The 21,132-nt window shown below is 38.4% G+C and overlaps 1 protein-coding gene across 1 annotated transcript in view; it reads left to right on the top strand.

The window, feature by feature from the left end:
* The window catches only part of Stpg2 (sperm tail PG-rich repeat containing 2), a 432,046-nt gene that overhangs the window by 78,641 nt on the left and 332,273 nt on the right, over window positions 1–21,132 (top strand). The window contains exons 7-9 of the mRNA XM_052731729.1: window positions 10,395–10,502; window positions 13,281–13,437; window positions 17,973–18,133. Coding sequence (XP_052587689.1) covers window positions 10,395–10,502; window positions 13,281–13,437; window positions 17,973–18,133 — 426 coding nt within the window. The remainder of the gene's footprint in view (window positions 1–10,394; window positions 10,503–13,280; window positions 13,438–17,972; window positions 18,134–21,132) is intronic.

The following is a 21,132-nucleotide window of genomic DNA, read 5'->3' on the forward strand; positions in this document are numbered from 1 at the left end:
AGTCTGTGTTCTGTATCATAACAAGAATTGTGATGACAAACACAGCCACTTTATAGGATTAGGTAATGATTATTGTGAATCAGTTATCTTTTCATGGCACAATAATCTACCTAAATTTAACAATAATAATTCTAGTTTCACAGCTATCAGTTTCTGAAAATCTCACTGACAACTAGTAATTATGAGCATCATTATTTCACCATGGAAACTACTATAATCATGCATAGAAACACTACATCACTTCTCAAACTTTTTTATATTCCAATTTTACAATTGAATGAATATTTTACAATTGAATATATAAAAGAATATACGTGAAATTTATTTGAAATAGACTTAAGATGTTAAAGAATAGAATGTGAAATTTAGTGGCTGAAGGACTGAATTTAATTTGCACTTATATTTTTATGTCATAATTAAAGTTGTTAAAATTGAGTTAGTTATCAACACTTGTAGCTTGTTAGATTTCATATCAAATCCAGATTTTCTGTTTTTAAAATAAGAAATCACAAACAAAACACCCCAAACCCACTCTTACAACAGTCAGTCAAGTTTGATTAAATATTGCTTCTGGGGATAAAGCAGAGTGATTTCCATTTGAGCCAATTTCTATTCAACACTTACTTGTCTGCCTGGTCCCAGTAGGCATTGGGTGCTCTTTTTGTGAATATATTTATTAATTAATCTTACATTGTTCCTTCAGTTCATTTAAGATTTATTAATATTACTTCATTTGTATGATTTCAACTGTCTATTATTCAATTAATGATAACATTTTCCCTTTGAATGGGGAATTTAGGTTTGTTAAAAGAAAGAGGAATTAAGTGACTGTATGTGGAAGTTGACATTGCATTGCACACTAATAAATATTGAACTCTGAACATTTACATTGTACCAATTTGCCAAAATAGGCATTATGATCCTTTATTGCTACTAGATACTACACATACAGGATGTAGTAATTGCAAGAAAACTATAAAAATATTTGTTTATGTTTTTTCCTTGGTGAAAAAAGTTAGCAGAACAAGCTTCTGTGGTGGGAGTCCCAGGATGGTGTCCTTCATCTTACCTCAGACCCGAGAAGTATGGATTAGCCTGCTGTTTACGGTTTTGGCTCAGCTGAGTTACAAATTCCAGTGTTGACATGAATTGTTATTCAGCAAATGTATTATGGAATCTAAATAGATTTCATGAGCATTACTGAGTTTCATGCTGTTGTCTGTATGATACTCTACATTACAACCTCTACTCTGGAGGAGTAATATATGGCCAAGCTCAGTGACTTATATTTACATTTTTCCTCTTTTGATTTGCTTGCCTAGATTTATATTAGAGCTCTACTTTTGTTTTCTATTGCTGTTACTAAACATATGGCTGGATAATAAGTACATGATTTTTAGCCTACAAAGCACTTCCTGTCTCTAATTTAATATTCTGACTTGGAGGACATACAACTGAAGTGTGGCATCTGAGGCCCAATGGCCATTGTTGATGAATATAATGATACTTTTCTAATTGCCTTAGAGTTTACTATACCATGTTTATTTGGTTTAGTTATGTTTAAATCTGATTAGTTAAAAATAGAGAATCTTTGCTTTCTAGGATCAGAATCAAATCATACATTTTTTTTTAATGAATCAAAAGTTTACATTATAATTATGAAACAAATGTAATTGACAGATGCTCTCTATGGTCCAAATCCAAGTTACATGCTCCTCTGTTCAATCCATCATGAGGATGAACTATGAGTATTAACTATAAGTGGGACATACTTTTAAAATGCATTTTAGCTCAAGTGAAGGGGCTATTTTTTAATATTATAAACACACTATCAGGAATCACATAAACATCATATGGTATGCTAGCCATTTTATCTTTTTAATTTATAGTTTTCCCAGAAAATGCATGTAGTTTTATGGTTTCAGATATTACTGCCTATATGTATTACTTCCACTGTGTGTTTATAGCACTGACTCCCCCTGAGTTCCAACCTGTATAAATTAATGCATGTATGACTCCACTTTGATGTCATGTAGGAACTATAAAACTAATATTTAGAATTAAACTGATCTTTCTCTCAACCTTGCTCTGCTTCTAGCTTCACTGACTATCGCTTGTGTTTCTTAGCCAGGATGTTTCACACAAACATCCATATCTGGAAAGGAAAGTTGGGGATTGCAATATATCAGTCCCAACCACTTATACACTATGGTACTTTGGGAAATAATTTATTTGTATTGTGGTTTTCTTAACTGTGAGTTGAAATTGAAATAGCTCCTGGCAAATAGTAGGTGATTGGTAAACATTAGCTGTTCTTTTAGTTATCTGTTATAGAATACTAAATGATCTCTAAATGTAGTATCTTAAAACAACTATTTGCTACTTTTCATGATTGCACTAGTAAAAGAAAATTGGGCTCAATTACTAAAGCTAAACAACACCAATAAACTCTTATTTAGACAAAGAATACAAATAGCAGTGACATTAAAGAAAGGGTATTCATCATCATTATCACAATTACCATCATCATAATTACCAATAATTGTTATTTATTAATTATTTTTGAGATAGGGCTCATTTACATAGCTTGCCTAGAATTCACTTTGTAGAGCAGGTTAGCCTCCTGATCCTCCTGCCTGCCTCTTTCTCTGTGTTCTGGGGTTACAGGCTCGTGTCTCCTGCCATGGCTAAGTTTGCTTTCTTCATTGTACTCAGGGTCTTAGCTACTGTCATGATGTTTGTTTTTTCCTTTAGTGACACTTGAATGTAGTATTTAATTGACCTTGTCATCTACCCTCTTATTCTTCTGCTTGATCACATCTTTGGTAGTGTCTGCATTGTTTTTTGTTTTTGATGTTCAATTCAATTTTTCATTTACTATGATCATATTTTTTTTTGTTCGAAAATGTCAATTTTCCTTGCTAAATTTTTCCCTCTGTTGCTTAGATTTTCATCAGTATCATTGATTTTTACATTCATTTTGTAGCATCATTCAAACTTGGCTGCTGACTTTCCTTTCCAGGGCCACTGAATTAATCCGCTTGTTTGTATTCTTTTTGAGGTCGATGATTATTTTATTAGTAAACTCCATCTGGATTTTATTTATTTACTGTCTGACTTGAGTTGTTGAATAGTTATGGCCTTTGTGAGGGTTCATGTTGCCTTGTTTTTTAAAATATTTCTTGTGTTTCTGTTAAGGTTTTATTGGAGACTTTTTCCCCCATCAAGGGCAAGCTTTGCTTCCCAAATGTTCTTGGTTCTCTGGCTCTTACAGCAGTCCCCCACATTTCCATAATGAGTCCTGAGGGCTGGGAGGAGGGAGTACAATACGTAAGTACCATTTAGGTCTGAGCATTCTGCAGTCTCTTATTTTCTACACCTTGTCCAGTTGTGCGTCTTTGTGTTAATCACTATCTGTTGCAAATAGCTGTTTCTGTAATAAGGAATGAGAGATACATTTATCTGTGGGTGTAACATAGTGATTAGGTGTTGGTTTAATGCTATATACATTTAGAAGAGTAATAGTTATAGCTCCACTTCTAGGACTTATGAACTGTCTAGCTATAGGTTTTAGGCCTGGTAATGATGCCAGGCATTATTTACACCTTGCTGAACAGGACTTAAATGCAGTCCTAAGTGGCGGTTTCCAACATGCTGCTCATGCTGCTCTTGCACCAGTGGACATGCACAAGTTAGTCACTAATATCGATCACGAGGTTCACTGCTGAATAAGAGTTTTTCTTTTGATAATTCATACTTTTAATACAGACATCAACAAAACACTTGCTTTTGGTCATGTGCTCACTAATTTGGTGGATTGGTTCTCACAGGCCCTCACTGACAGCGTGGCCCCATTGCATGTTCAGGCTCTGTGAGTTGTTGCAAGTCAGGCCCTTCAACTGGACCCCACACCTAGTCATTTTACCCCCAAGCTACTGAACAATCAAGCTCTAAGTTTCTCAGCTGAGCACTGTTTTTGGAGCAGTCTTGGGGTTTGCCCCATGCCTTTGGCTTCCATGTCTCACAAAGTCTTAGAGCCCTTGAGAAACTCCCTTGTTCAGTGATGTACTTATACAGTTCCACTCTCCAACTTGCCCTGTATCTAGTCATTCATCTCATAAGTAGACTTTTCCAATATAGAGCCTCATAAACCACCATTTCTAGGTTTTCTTTTTCTTTCAGACATTCATATAATAGTCATCTTCCTTTGTTGCAGGAGCTTCTGAAAGATGGCTAGAAGTAGCTAAAAGTAGTTGTGTAGGAAAGACCTTGAATAATAAGTTTGTGAAAATGACAGAATTAACACCAAAATTCAACTATTTCACAATGTTAAGACCTAATATCAGATAAGATTGTTTCTGATATTCACACAAGCTTGAGACAATGGAACCTCAGGCAACATTTTACCCCTGAGCTCACAATATCTATAGCTTCCATGCCTCTCTGAGAAAACTGCTGAATTTCTAATGAATTGAAATATGAGAATATTGTAGGAGCCAGTATTGACTCGAGACATCTTACAAAGGATCTGTAAGGTTGAGAGAGAGAGAGAGAAATACCCTGACAAAACACTATGAGACACAGACCAAAGATGCCATTGAGTGGTTTTTTTTTTTTTTTTTTTGTGTGTGTGTGTGTGTGTGTGTGTGTGTGTGTGTGTGTGTGTGTGTTTTGGCCATTTACTTGCCCTTAAGAGTGGTTTGTGGTTTGTGCACCTTGTGAGACTCTGTTAGAGAAAACAAACTTTTCAATAGTGAGTGGTTAGCTTCTGGGTTAGGGATGGGTCTTGTTCCACTTCTCTCAGCACTGGGATCTCATCTGGTTTAGACCTGTGCAGGTCCTGTGCAGGCTGTTACCGTCTGTGAATTCATATGTGCATTGGTATTGCTGTGTTTAAAAGGACTTATTTCCTTGATGTTTTTCATTCCCCCCCCCACAGCTCTTACAATCTTTCTGCCTCCTCTTTTGCAAGGCTTCCTGAGCTTTTAAGTGGAGGGATTTTATGGAGACATCCCATTTAGGATTGTTTCAAGGTCACTCACTCTGTACATTTTGTGGCTGTGGGTCTCAGTATTTGTTTCCATCTACCATAGGAGGAAGCTTCTTTGATGATGGCTGAGCAAGATACTGATCTATGAGTATAGTAGAATGTTGTTAGGAATCATTTTATTGCTATATTCCTTCAGCAGAACAGTAGTATTTGAATTTACTCTGTGTCATGGGTATTTGATTGCACTGTGAAACTATGAGACTGTGTAAATAAAATTAATCTTGGACTTGGGACAGAGCCAGCAACTAGTTGACAGGAATTAGCCATAGAGAGGACAGAGGAACCAGGAAGACATATAAAGAGGCATACAGGAAGGAGTAGGGAGGGACTTAGAGATTTGCTGTCTTTTGGTTTGGGATGAGTGGAGAGACACTTTGCTTGCTGGGTCTCCAGCCAAAAAGGAAGGTCACCTGGTTGCTTCTCAGCTTCTCTGATCTAGCCAGTTTTCACTCCCAACATCTGACTCCCAAGTCTTTATTGGTAAATAGAATGATGGAGACTTAGTTAAAACCTACATTTGGTGGCTGCGATCTAGTGGGTACCAGTGGGACTGGAAATCCCACCAGACCATGGTCTGAGAGGCAGGGTGCTTACTGAGAGGATGTGGGGTGCAGACAATAGTTAAAATATCGGTAGACTCAGGTGTGGTCACTAAGCCAAGAGTAAAACCACACCCCCGGGTCTAGTGTCAGGTTTTGTGCCACCTGAGCAGTGTCAGGGATGGTCCCATCTTATGCAGTGGGCCTTAAATCAGATACCCCATAAGCTTCGTGTCACTGTTGCCCAGGCTCAGACTGCCTGCAGGTCATCACTGTAGACTGAAGGGTTTGTAGCTGGGTTTGTGTTTACCGCTCTCATTTGGTAGTGTGCGGAGTACCTTTCTGTGCCAATGGCACTAGAATGTAGGGGTGAAGGCTCTATGTAGGCTCCAGCCTGACTTCTTAAGTTCAATAGGTTGTGTAGTTTTGTCTTCAGCAATGGGGCTTTACTATCAGTTTGTGGAGAGCAACCAAGAACCTTGGCAATAGCCTAGGTAGTGTGAGGATTTCTATGGGGCCCCTGTGGCCAACACTTTGATTAGATGTAATGAAATCCAAGATATTGGGAGTCTTATTTGGTGACATGAGATGTCTAGTTGGGGCTCCATTTCCTCAGTTATTTGGCAATTTCATTTAGATCACCTTTATACATATATATTGTAGGAAGTTTCTACTGTAGCATGTTTCCATATGACTCCTCATATGGCCTATAATTTTTGCTGTCCTTCTCCATAGTTTCTTTTTTCCCATTTGATCCTCCCATTCCAGTCCCCCACCTCATCTATCCATAACAGTCTATTCTGTTTCCTTTTCTTAGGGGAAAATCCTCCCTCCCCATTAGTCCCTTACTCTATGCCTAATCTCTGTGGTTATATGGATTGTAGTTTGCTTATCAGTGACTTAACAGCTAACATCCACATATAAGTGAATACATACCATATTTGTCATTATGGGTCTGGGTTATCTCACATAGGATTTTTTTCTCTAGCTCTGTGAATTTACCTGCAAATTATTATCTTTTAATGTCTGAGTAGTATCTCATTGTGTAAGTGTATCACATTTTCTCTATCCATCGTCTATTGATTGACATCTAGGCTATTTTAAATTTCTGGCCATTCTGTATAGAGCAGCAATGAACATGGTCTCTATAATAGGATGAAGCATTCTTTGGTGAAGAGTGCTACAGCTAGATCTTGAGGTAGATCAATTCCAATCTTCTTGAGGAACCATCCCATTGGTTTCCTTAGTGATTGTACAAGTTTGCTTTCCCACCAGCAATGGATGAGTGTTCCCCTTATTCTATGTCCTCACCATCAAGAGCTGTCATTTGTCTTATTGATCTTGGCCATTCTGGTGGGTTTAAGATGAAATCTTAAAGTAGTTTTGATTTGTATTTCCCTGATAACTAAGGATGTTGAACATTTCTTTACATGCTTCTCAGTCATATATGTTTCCTCTTTGAAATTCTCTGTTTCGATCTGTATCCCAGTTTTTAATTTGAATATTATTTTTTCTTTCTGTTTTTTTTTTGAGTCAGGATTTCTCTGTGTTGTTTTGGTGCCTGTCCTGGATCTCACTCTGTAGACCAGGCTGACCTCGAACCCACAGAGATCTACCTGGCTCTGCCTCCTGAGTGCTTGGATTAAAGGTGTGTGCCACCACCATCCGGCTGGTTATTATTTTTTGATGTTCATTTTTTTTAGTTCTTTATATATTTTAGATATTAGCCCTCTATTGGATGTGTAGTTGGTAAAATCTTTTCCCATTCTGTTGGCTGCCACATTGTCTGAACGATGGTGTCTTTTGCTATTAAGAAACTTTTCTGTTTCATGATGTCCCATTTGTTAATTGTTAATCTTAGTGCCTGTACTATCTGTGTTCTGTTCAGGAACTCTTCTCCTGTGCTGATGAACTCAAAGCTATTCCCCTCTTTCTTATTTATCAGGCTCTGTATCTGGTTTTATGTTGAGGTCTTTGAACCATTTCAAGTTGAGCTTTGTGGAGGGTGTGTGAATCTGTTTGTGTTCAGAAGACATGCAGACATCTAGGTTCACCAGCACCATTTGTTGAAGATGCTGTCTTTTTTCCAATATGTATTTTTGCCTTCATTATCAAAAATTAGTTGTTCATAGGTATGTGGATTTTGTATGGATCTTCAATTCAATTCCATTGATCAATGTGTCTGTGTTTGTGCTAATATCATACTGTATTATATTTATTACTACAACTCTGTAGTACAATTAGTTGTCAGGGTGAGTGATACCCCAAGCAGTTCTTTTATTATTCAAGATTGTTTTAGCTATCCTATTTTTGTTTGCTTGTTTACATATGAAGCTGAAAATTGTCCTTTCAATTTCTGTGAAGTATTATGTTGGAATTTCGGTAGGGATTGCATTAAATCTGTAGATTGCTTTTGATAGGTTGACCATTTTTGCTATATTAAACCTACTGATCTGTGAGCATGGAAGATCTTTCCATCTTCTGATATCTTCTTCAATGTCTTAAAGTTTTTATAATACAAGTTGTCTTAGTTTGGGTTTCTATTACTGTGAAGGAGATACCATGACTACAGTATCTCTCATAATGGAAAACATTTAATTGTGGCTGGTTTACAGTTTCAGAAATTTAGTACATTATTGTCATGGTGGGAAGCATGGTGGTGTGCAGGCAGACATGGTGCTAGAGAAGGAGCTGAGAGTTCTATATCTGGATCTGCAGAAAGAGACCATGAGCCATTGGCCTGGCTTGAGCATCTGAGACCTCAAAGTCTGACCCCCAGTGACACACTTCCTCCAACAAGTTCGTATCTACTCCAGCAAGGCCGCACCTCCTAGTAGTGCCACTCCCTATTATCCTGTGGGGACATTTTCATTCAAACTACCACACAAGTCTTGCAGTTGCTTGGTTAGAGTTATTTTATTTGTCTTTGGATATTGTGAAAGGCACTGTTTCCCTGATTTCTTTCTCAGTTGATTTGTCATTTGTATATAAGAAGGTTACTAATTTTTTGTGTATTAATTTTGTATCCTGCTGCTTTGCTGGGAGTAAGTAAGTACTTTACAGCTGAATAAGATTGATGAATACTTTTCTTCTCTGGTAGCCATCTTTTCCTATATAACTACCCAAAACTGCCACAAAAGTTCCTTTCCTCCAAGTAACATTTTTTTGATTTTTTTGTGACACGGTCCTGGTTTGCCTGAAACTGGTTATATAGACCAGGTTTGTCTTGAACTCATGGAGATTCAACTGTATCTACCTCCCAAGTACTGGGATTTGCTTTATTTTGTAACTTGCTGAGTTTAATTAGGTTTGTCTATGTGGCCATGGGTTTGGAATTGAACATGGGAATGTGATGCATCAATGGGTGAGTTACGGAAATGATGTCTATCCCTCTTCAGTATCCATTCTTTGTTAATAGTTCAGTAGTAAAGGGTAGGGCCCTGTAAACCCTTCATTGATCTGTGATTGACTGTTGACAGATCCATTCTTGTGTAAGCTCACTGGAGGTAGCCACAGCTACTGTAATGTTATGGTTGCATTGGTTCTGTCATGCCAGGATGGCAGTATTTCACAGCCTTTCAGGAAGAAATTCTTTACCTGTGGAAAACCAAATGAGAGATATATGAAAAGATGTGAATTTAACTTTATTTACTTATTTCTATCACCAAGAATGCTGTACAAAGGTAATAAGGTATTTGCTCATGAAATCTATCTATCTATCTATCTATCTATCTATCTATCTATCTATCTATCTATCACCTGTCTATCATCTTCTGTCTATCCAATCTATCATCTGTTTTATCTTGTCTTATTATAATAATAAGGAACTCAGTTTTGTGATTAATAAGATTAATTTTTGCTGTGGGATGTTCTGTATGCTGTGAATGTGTTGCTCTGATTGGTTGATAAATAAAACGCTGATTGGCCAGTAGCCAGGCAGGAAGTATAGGTGGGATAAACAGAGAAGGAGAATTCTGGGAAGAGGAAGGCTGAGTCAGGATGCCAGCCAGCCTGCAGTTCAGGTAGCAGCATGCAATGGCACACAGGTGAAGCCTCGGAACATGTGGTAATATATAGATTAATGAAATGGGCTAGTTTAAGTGTAAGAGCTAATCAGTGGTAGGCCTGAGCTAATGGCCGGGTAGTTTTAATTAATATAAACCTCTGTGTGTTTACTTGGGTCTGAATGGCTGTGGGACCACAGGGCCACTGGGTGGGAACACAGAAAAACTTTCAGTTACAAATTTTTATTTATTGAAAAGTGTTCAAGTAAAAGTTTAGTTTTTTACATTAAGCATTTGCGTTTAAAATAAAATATTTCCTGTTGCCTATTGTTTGGGTATTGATTAATGGGAGTTTGAAAAGACTGTGAAGTTTTTCCTGCTGTTGCTGCTTTGTGATAAACCCTGTGCCCGTGATAAGCAGGAGCTCCCCCGTCGAGCTCCACTCCAAGCCAGAGACAGTTTTAAGAGGAAAGGCTAGCTCTATACATTGAAATGAAAGGACAGTTGAAATCATCTTTCTTTCTTTCTTTTTGTAGTTAGCCATGTGAAAAACTAGGAGTATTTTTGGACTTTACCAGCAGAGGGCAGCAAAGCTTCAGGCAGTGTGCTTTCAGGGCCCACAGAAGCTTTGCCCAGGACATTGTTTCTTTTTCTTATTTTCCTGCTGTTAGGAAGTTTTTCCCCTTGCCTTCCTCTTAATGACAAGCTTTGCTAATAGCCTGTAAGAATTACCCAGTCTTTTTTTAGGTATTGTAGAACAAAAATCTTTTCTTAATGTATTTCTTTCTTTCTGTAATATAGGGAGTACCAGGACCTGGAAAATATGAAATTAAAAGTCAATTTGATAAGACAGAAAGTATGACAGCAAATGTAAATGATGCATCTTCTGTTTTTCTTTCTGAATCAGAGGTAATTGTGTATAGCTATTTTCATATACATAGTGTAACAGGCATAATGTGAATGCCATAAGAAATCCAAAGGTGTTTAATTGTGAAAAGCAAAATAACATACAGCAAATTAGAAAGGGGCATGGTCAGGCCAAAATATTGCAAAATTATGGATAGAGTTTTGTGAAATAAGATTGAATATTAACAATAATACATGATTGAATATTTCAATTGGGAATATCTATTAAACATTTTTCTATTATTCAAAATTTGCATATGTGAACATTCAGTTCAGATGATCAGAAATACCACTTTTATTCTGAATCCTAATATGTACTTTGCTCATGCATGCATGGAGTATTAAGTGTAGCCCATGTGGAAATATGTCACTTTTGGAGGATGGCGTAAAGGTGTTCTGTTATACCTGCCATCGGTCACACATGTAACTGCCACGGGGACCTTTACCAGTGATACTGCAGTCAGAGCATCTGTTCCATAGCAACCACTTCACATCATTCAAGGAGCATCCTAAGCAGACTAAGAGGTGTTCATGGTATTTCTAGAGCAAGAAAATGAAGAGACTGACAAACATTTATGATGGATGCAGCAGCCTCCAGACAAGGTGGTCGTGAAATTTATCCACTTGTGCTGTGTGCAGCTCCGATTATTTTATTTAACTTGGGAAAGTTATTAACTTTCAGGTGACTATAGACAACTACTTTGCTTTCAATATATTTAAGATCTCCTTGGAGACAGGTAGATAGATTAAAGATATATTTTATAGATATAATTAAGATTGCATTTTAATGAGTTAGACGTTGTATTGAGGGAATGGAGAGGCTCAAGAGTGAATTTTAGATTTTAGTCTTGAGCAACTTAATAGTACTTAAGGCACTGCACAAGAAGGATATATAAAGGGCAGTGTGTGTGTGTGTGTGTGTGTGTGTGTGTGTGTGTGTGTATGTGCCCTTGATTTTTAAAAATACAGTTTATAACTAGCACTTTTGAGTTTTATGCAGCTTCCATTCATCTAATATATAGTTCTAATTTTATGTCATTTGGCATCATTCATTTAAATTATATCTTATAGATGGAAAAGAAAAATAATAACTTTATTTAAATTAATGATAGTGAAAGATAGACTAATGGCAGAAGACACAGGGGAGATAAAACCAAACATGATTGCCTCATAGAGGTAGTGTGTTTAGTTGTATATGAAAAGACAGATTAATTATGACAATAGAAAAAGAAACAATCCAATTAAGAAGGTAGACTTAGGGGTCAGATTTTCTGCTTTGTACAAGTAAATATGGTTATATTTCTGGGAAATTTTAGACATATTTCAGAAATGGTTTAGTGTTTTATGAAAATGCAATGAATATTCTCATGTTTTCACATAATACCTTACAAAACACAATTATTTTCTTTGTAACCATGGTTCCAAGTTCTGGATGCACTTTATAATTGTCCAGGGCATTAAAAAAATCGACACACCCAGTAGCCAACCTGTTCTTCTCCTGTTCCTCTTAGAGATCAATTTAGTTGGCCTTAATATTTACTTAATTTTACAAAAGGCAAAAATATACTTGATACACTGAAATTTTGTAGAAGGAAGAAGGACAGAGGGAAACATTCACGTGACTGCTAGGTTTTATGAACACACACAGAGGGTAGAAGGACAGAAGGACAACATGCACGTAGCTGCTTGGTTTTATGAACACACACACAGGGTGAACCGGAAAGCAGAGTTATCAGCTCTGTGGAAAGGATGGCGAGGGCTGGGATGGCCCTTGGATGCTGCAGTGCATGCATATCTACTTCCAAGAGGCATGGTGGTTTCCAGGACTTCCCCAAGTTGGTTGATACTATGATGGGAGTGTGAAATTAGGCACCCTGTGGGTGAATTTCCACCATGGAAATAAGAAAATGTTATACATTGTGAACCCCTACCCACCCCAGAGGCAGGATCACAGAAATAGAGTGAAAATGAGAGGCAGCAATGAGTGCTTCTTTGCACCTTTTATAAAAGCATGGTTTGTCTTTTGGAAGCATGTCAGTGTTTCATAGATTCACAAATGGTAAAAATCAATTGGAATAGAAAGAGTTAAAAACCTTTCTAAGACTAAAAGCAAATGGAAACATATGAGCAATTCTTCATTTTACCGCAGCATAGGGTTAAAGATAGAAATGCTCCAGGAAACCAGTATTTAGCTACATCAATATTAGAAGGTAAATACAAGAGGGTCTCTGGGGCCTGCTGGCCAGCCAGTCTAGGCAGCAAGTGGGCTCCAGGTTCATGAAAGACCCCGTCTCTAAAACTGAGGCAGAGAAGCAGGTGAATAAGACTTCTGACTTGACCCCTGCCCTACCACTACATGCAGACATTTGTATACACACACACACACACACACACACACACACACACCAGCTCCCTCACACATGTGTGTACACAAAAATAAAGCACAAACCATGTTAGATCATATAGTTCTTTGCTAAGTGAAGAATATTTAAAAGTTAAAACTGTCCATATACTGTCATCTGGAACTAGAATCTCATCTCAGCATTATTTCTTTCTAAAGGAAGTGAGGCACACACACAGACATAACAGTATTAGTACATCAGAGACTTTACCAAAAGCTAACTGTAAGTATTTTATGTTTCAATGACCAAAAGATCTTAATTCATCTGTATTGTCTTTGCTGCATAGAGAAATAGGCTCTAGATGCTGCATCGCTCAGAAGTCAGCTTTTAACTAATCAAGTGTGGCATCATCTGTTTTTTTATTGATCTGTTTTCCTAGAGATTTGCAGCCATCAAATCAAGTGCCCCGGCTCCTGGCACATATAACGAAACACGAACTGCTTTGAAGTACTCAAAGAAAAGATCAGGGGAGAATTGTCCATTTGGGCAAAGTGCTGCCCGATTCATCCATGACTCCAGGGCAGAGGAAATGCCAGGTTTGCTGTTAATATTTTACTCTAATTGTATGTAACTTACTGTCCTTAACAGGATGTATACATGAGAGAATTCAATTTCTTAAAGTTCTATGTTTGGCGGTACTATGTAAAGTAACAAATATAAGTACTGACTATGTGGTAAGCAGAAACATCAGTATGTAGTGAAGTTTTAGTAAGATCAAGTAACAGAGCCAATTTAATAGAACACACATAATTTGAAGTACTCATTCAAATATGTCCTATTTCGCTAATGGATATCTACTCACCTAAATGGACTTCTCTTGAAGAAAGACTGAACTATTCAGAGGATACTTACATTTTTTTATTGCAAGTATCTGAGTATCTTAACAAAGAACTTTCAACATCATAGAAAGTTGTTTATTTTCTTTTGAGGGAAAATATGTGAAAATCTATTTATTCAGACTACCACTATAGAAAATACTTGGAGTTATAGTTTTTTACTGTAAAGAAGGAGTGAAAAACTAAAATAAGTGTAGTGACAGTAAAATTAGAAGATAGATTTTTTTATGTTAAATACATTTTACACCAACCTACCATTGTTTAGCTTTGTGATTTCTTCATGTATTCTCTATTGAGGTTTAATTTACACATAATAGAAGTAATTTTAAGTGTAGATCTATGATCTTGATAAATATATTAGTCAGCTGTCATTCAAAGAGGCTCAGATGCTTTATTAAGCCAAACAGCACTTACAATTAATATTGAGTAGTTGTCTTGGCTAGTTTTATTGTCAACTTGACACAGCCCTAGCTGAGGAGAGGAATCTCAACTCAAGAATTCCCTCCACCAGATTAGCCCATGGGCATGGCTATGGGATATTTCTCTTGATTGCTACTTGTAGGATTTGCCCAACCCACTGTTGGGTACCATTCCTGGATATGTGGACCTGTACTATCTAGGAAATGTAGCTGAGCAAGCCAGGGGAGACAAGTCACTCAGCAATGTTCCTTTATGGTCTCTGCTTCAGTTTCTGCCCCCAGGTTCCTGTCTTGAGTTCCTACAGTAAAAGAAACCAAACTAGAACAGAAAACCAGGGCTGAGATCTTGGAGGTGTTGCTTTGATGGACCTGATTGTGTTTCTTGGGAGGGTTTTGGAGCTTAGGGACAGACAAAGCCATTGAATGCTTAGAAGTTATGGAAGCTTGGAAGACAAGATGTTGAGAGTGATGTGGAGGTTGGAGTCCTGGCTTATGAAGTTTCAGAGAGAGGCAGACTCTATTAGGACCATTACTATGACTGGATTAAGAGTCTGTGGAAGTGGGATGTTTACTAGGACAGTTGGTTCTGGTTAGCATTGGCTGAAGAATCAGTTGTGATTGGTATGATACCAGCATTCTTGAGGTGAAATATTCTGAGATGTAACCTCTCAGGGTCAGCACACAGACAATGTGGTCTAGGGAGTCAAGGCTGGATCTCATGCTGTTAACTGCAGATGGTAATGGGTAATAAGTCTCCTACATGGTACTGAGTTGGAAGGCATAAAGGGATCATAGAGAGTAGATGAGGCTTGGCACTATTTGGGAAGGTTGGAATCCCCACAGAGAAGCCAGGGGGCCATTGAGGCAGGTGTAGCCTAGTTTGTAGTGGAGGCCCCACCCAGGCTTGAAACTGTTGAGGAGAGAAGTTGATGTTGGCATTTTGAAGCAGGGTTTTGAGTCCATGAAGAGAGCTCAGGAGAGGCAGCCTCTGTTGCAGTGGACATCTTAGCATATTGGAGATGCCAGGAGTGTGGGGTGACCACCAAAGACAGTGGAAGGTGTGGAGTGGAGCCAGCCTGAGTCTCCAAGACAAGCTGTGTGTTATGAGTAACAGGGCAGGAGAGGTGGAGATGCCCAGACTCTTTGGATCCCAGAAGATTGTAAGTCTCAGAGGACAGACACTGAAGTGTTTGCATTTGTTTTGATCTGACTGTTCCTAGGCCCTGGTGGCTTTTAGTCAATGTTTTTTTTTTTTTTGTTTTTTTTAAATCACTGCAACAGAAACCAATCTAGGACACTAGGAAAGATCAGAGTATGTTTCATTAGGTAGGGATTTAGGGAGTCTTATTAAATAAAGGCAAGAGGAGGATGTTTAGGTAACTTAGGCTGTGGAGAATGACTACAGAAGGAATAATTTCCTTTGGTAGCTCTGCTTTGATGTCTTCTAGGTCCAGGATATTGTCACTAGGGAAGAATGTAGCTATTACAGTTCTCAGGATGTTCCTTCTCAGCACACTGAAGATTTCTTTTGTCGTGATTTCCTAGAGTGGTCACTGCAGCTCAGGATAGTATGTGGCTTTCAAATGGTATCAAGCTGCCAGCTTTCTTTCACATAGGCGACCACTGTTATTATCAAGTTTTGGGACAGTCCTGTCACTCTCTAAAGTTTCTCACATGCATTAATGTCCACACCCATGCCTGTCCCCAGGCAACTGTTCTGAACCTGTGTTTTCTAAATTTTTGTATAAGTAGTGTAGCTAGAGTTTTCCTGCCTGGCCCACAGTCAGGATAAATCTCTCTCACCTGCCAGTCCCACAGCTGCTCAAACCCAACCAAGTAAACACAGAGACTTATATTGGTTACAAACTGTATGGCCATGGCAGGCTTCTTGCTAACTGTTCTTACAGCTTAAATTAATCCATTTCTATTAATCTATACCTTGCCACGTGGCTTGTGGCTTACCGGTACTTTACATCTTCCTTATCCTGATGGCGGCTCGCAATGTCTCTCTCACCCAGCTTCCTGTTCTCTCAATTCTCCTCCCTGTTAGTCCCGCCTATATTTCCTGCCTGGCCACTGCCAATCAGTGATTTATTCATTGACCAATCAGCAACACATTTGACATACAGACCATCCCACAGCACTTCCCCTTTTCTTTTCTTAAAAAGGAAGGTTTTAACCTTTACACATCTCCAAAGTCAGCTTGGTATATTTGGGAATTTGGGCGTAGCTTCTCTTACTACTTCCTGCTGGAGGGGGGTGCTGTATCTTCTGGGGAAACAAAGAAAATTTTAGGATCATGGAGTAGTCTGTGAGGCTGTATCATCTGAGCCAGTTGCCTTGACACGGTTCTGGATGTTGGATCATCTGGGCCATGGTGTCATCGGAGACCTTTCAGGTGGTCTTGGCTGGTCAAACCTGATGTGTCTTAATCTGGAACAAATCCATAGCCTCAGGCTTTCTGTGGAAACAAAAGCAGAGTCTCCTTTCCAAAGTAACATATCCTTATATCCAAATTTTGAAGTCAAGGTACCTTTAAAATATGCATATTGGTTTAACTCAGCTTCCTTTACAATCAAATATCTCTCTGTAGTTAAGAATCCCAAAGACAACACAATCCAGATTCTCTGTGTGATATCCATCTTTATGGGGCTTATTTTTTATATTAATTTTACTGTCTCTTTAAAGACTTTATTTTTTAAAACTATGTATTTGTTTCTGTAACTGTATATATCACCTTTTTTGTCTCTTTCAAGCCTACGTATCTTTTACACACATTTTAAACTATTACATCTGAATCTGTCTTATTGTGAATCTATTGCCTTAAACTGCAGCAGCTGTGGCTGCTGGCTCCGCCCACCTCAGCTTCCCAACATGGTGGCAGTATGCTTACCGCCAGCTCTGGGAGCCATCGTGGGTCTATGCTTTTATCCAAGCAGCATGTAGCCCAGAAACCTCTTTTTTTGTTTTATACCAGCAAAGGCTAAATCCACCATGTAGCTTAATGTGCCACTTGCAGAGGCCTCATTCCCACCGTACTGCAGGTCGAGCACGCAGGCTAGGAACCCACAAATAGCTCAAACCGGCAGCTGCCGCTCATTTGAGAGAGACAATTAGGAACTGTTTTTAGCTCCGTTTTAGAATCTTTTCTCAGTTTTTAGGTGGAAACTCTTGCCACCACGTTGGACGCCATTTGTAGCTAGAGTTTTCCTGCCTGGCCCACAGTCAGGATAAATCTCTCTCACCTGCCAGTCCCACAGCCACTCAAACCCAACCAAGTAAACACAGAGACTTATATTGGTTACAAACTGTATGGCCGTGGCAGGCTTCTTGCTAACTGTTCTTACAGCTTAAATTAATCCATTTCTATTAATCTATACCTTGCCACATGGCTTGTGGCTTACCGGTACTTTACATCTTCCTTATCCTGATGGCGGCTCGCAATGTCTCTCTCACCCAGCTTCCTGTTCTCTCAATTCTCCTCCCTGTTAGTCCCGCCTATATTTCCTGCCTGGCCACTGCCAATCAGTGATTTATTCATTGACCAATCAGCAACACATTTGACATACAGACCATCCCACAGCAAAGTAGAGTCATTTAGAGTTTTGTTACTGCTTTCTTTGCATGTTTCTGACATTCATTTATATTTACTTATTAACTTTGTGATCATTTGATTATTTTAAAAGTGTCTATACCATTCCGTTTTAGCCAGAAATACATGGACTTCTCTCTACAGATTTTACTTAATGTTACTGAGTTCAAAAAAGTTTTTAAAAGTGTACTTATTCTTATACATAATGTTCTTCATAATTTTAGGTCCTGGTTTTTATGATATTTCAAGCAATACTAAAATTGCCAAGGTTCGAAACAACCGCTTGAAGAAACCAAAGAAAACTGGATTTGTTTATTCTGCCCCTCAAACTTTGAGCATAGCTGAGAAAGAGGTTTCCAGTGGTCCAGGACCTTGTGATTATCAGGTGATATGTTAATGGCAAGATGTTATTCTTTATATATAATATATTTATATGCAACACTAAGTTGTTAAAGCTCTCTAAAGTTTCATGTTGTACTAGAATTGCTAGGAAAGTATGGTAAGCTATTCTTATTACTATGTTTCATATGTGAAGTTCAATCACATTAATTAGTAGATGAATGACAGCGGAAAAAAAACAAGTTACACACTGAAGTTCTAGAGATTACAGATATCACATCTGAAAAAAATCTGCACTAAAGCTATGTTCAGGGAAAAGTAATCAGAAAGGTGAAGGTCTATAGCTTCAAACAAAGAAATGGAGATATTTAGCACATAATATTTAAGGGTTACGGAGAGTTAACTAGACAGCTAGTTTAAAAATGGTAAGTTTTCTAATAAGGAGAAGGTTATGTGTGGGAAAGGCCAGCAGTGGGGCCAGGAGGTGAGAACGGGAGCTTGAGATTCAGTGGAGGTACTAGTGCAGCTTTATGGAATATATTTTTTAATGTATAATGTATGGTATATAATTATATAATATCACACAGATTATACACAAGTATGTACAATATAATTATGTAGAATATAATATAATTTATAAAATTTTTATTAGTATATATTCACTGTAAATGGTACTGGATTACATAAGGGTATTTTAAACATTGTATGTGTGTGTGTGTGTGTGTGTGTGTGTGTGTGTGTGTGTTCACATGCCATGGGATGGCTGTGTGGGCCAGAGGATAACTTTTAGGAGTCAGCTTCCTACCTTCACCATGAGCTTCAGCCTTGGGAGCAAGTGTCTTTCCCCATTGAGCCATTTCTTTGGTTACAAAGTGGCATTCTTGTGCAAGTATTTAATATGTATAACATGATTCTAAGATAAAGCAATAGCACTAACAGTGCAAATAAACTAGAACATAATATGTTTAAGGATTTCAAGACCTAGCTATACAACTCTTGGGCATATACCCAAAGGATGCTCAATCATAACACAAGGACACTTGCTCAACTGTATTCATAGCAGCTTTATTCATAAAAGCCAGAACCTGGAAACAACCTAGATGTCCTTCACCAGAAGAATAGATAAAGAAAATATGGTACATTTACACAATGGACTTTTACTCAGCTGTTAAAAACAATGACATTAGGAAATTTAAAGGCAAATGGATGGAACTAGAAAAAAAACAACCTGAGTAAGGTAAGCCAGACCCAGAAAGGCAAACATAGTATGTACTCACTTATAAGTGTGTGGCAGCCCACAAAGATTCCAGCTTGTGGTTTGTTTCCAGGTTTGAGAGTCGGAGTTGATGTTGCTATCTAAGGCTGCATAATAGGGTGCAAAGGCATGGTTACCAGTGTCTTATACTTCAAGGCCTAATCACAAGATTCTTTGTCATGGGGCATGGTTAACAGGTGTTTTGAAAGGTCTACACTTGTTGGTACTTTGTAATTTGATCTTGAAAGGGGGAGGTCTTTTGCCCTTCCCCTTGCTGATGTATAAGAAGCCTATCATGAATAAACTGAGAGGCTGAGTAACAAGGAAGGCCCAAGGGAGATGCATGGAACTCCCTGGGGAGGGGAAATAGAAGGGATTTTGTGGGTGGACAGGGGACTGGTAGGTACGGAACATGAAGGATCAGGTTGGGAATGGATGGAGGGGGAGAGTACTGAAAGAGATGACTGGAAGGGGGGTGCATTTTGGGGTTGGATAGAAACCTGGTGCAAGGGAAACTCCCAGGATTCTACAAGGTTGACCCTCGCTAAGAATCCTGGCAATAGTGGATGTGTAGCCTGAACTGGTCATCTTCTGTGACCAGGCAAGACTTCCAGTGGAGGAATTGGGAAGCCAACCAGCCACACAACCTTTAACCTACAGTCTGTCCTGCCTATGGGATGTGCTGGAGTAAGGGTGGCACAGAGATTGTGGGAGTGGCCTACCAATGACTGGTCCAGCTTGAGATCCATGTCATGAGAGTGAGCCCACCCCTGACACTGCCTGGAGTGCTAGGACCCAGAGGCTGGATGATCCAGAGACCTAGGATAGAACCAAACACGATGGTACCCGTTGGTCCCACCTGTCTGGTCTCTAGCATGCCCTCTGGACAGGGAGGCCTGGCTCAGGTCTGCTGACACATGCTCTGTTAGGATGGTAACAAGCCCTTTGTCTCTGGCTCGGCAGCCTGTGTCTTCTGTTAGCACCCAAAACTAACAGTACTTGGTAACTTGTAACAGGATGTAATAGGAGACTCTGGTATCCACATTTAATTAATTTACAGACATTTGTATTTTATTGTTTTTCCCCTCATACCCCACCCCCACAGTGTGTCTGACAGTCTTCAGTAGCTATCTGGTTTTGTCAGCCTGTTTCCCATTGAAGCCACCACTTTATTAAGGAGTTGCTGAATGAACAAGTTTAACATGACTATGTCTGTTCTAAAGGTTTTTAGTCTTTTGATTGGCATATTTTTTTTAATATTTCTAAGCCTCATTTCAAACATTTTCTCACATATCTTTTTATGTATTTTTTCTCTAATAAAGATTAAGTTTGATACAAACATTTTTTTAATTTTTATTTTTATTTTGCAATACAATTCAGTTCTACATATCAGCCACGGATTCCCTTGTTCTCCCCCCTCCAGCCCCCCTCACCTTCCCCCCAGCCTACCCCTTTGAGTATAAAAATACCAAATTAAACCTACCTTGGTGATTTCAAGGGACCTGTCTTGAATTTTAGTAGTTTTTAGAACATTTTGCTATGCTTAGTGTAAATTGTACCATGAGTTCATTATTTTTAGTTTGGCATTGTTTTTCCCATTGGAGTCTTGGTGGCATCATTTGATCATTGTTATCCAAATAAAAATAATTAGTCTTACTATTTCTTCAACAATCCCAACTTAGAGCATTTTCACCCCATTTTGCTACATTGTCACAGACTCTAAATTTGTATATTTTACACTGTTGGAATATTACTGCTTTGCATCATCAGTACTCACTGATACGCCATCA

Source organism: Peromyscus californicus, unplaced genomic scaffold (assembly GCF_007827085.1).
Source record: "Peromyscus californicus insignis strain IS unplaced genomic scaffold, ASM782708v3 Scaffold_9__1_contigs__length_137607984, whole genome shotgun sequence".
In the NCBI taxonomy this organism is placed as follows: domain Eukaryota; kingdom Metazoa; phylum Chordata; class Mammalia; order Rodentia; family Cricetidae; genus Peromyscus; species Peromyscus californicus.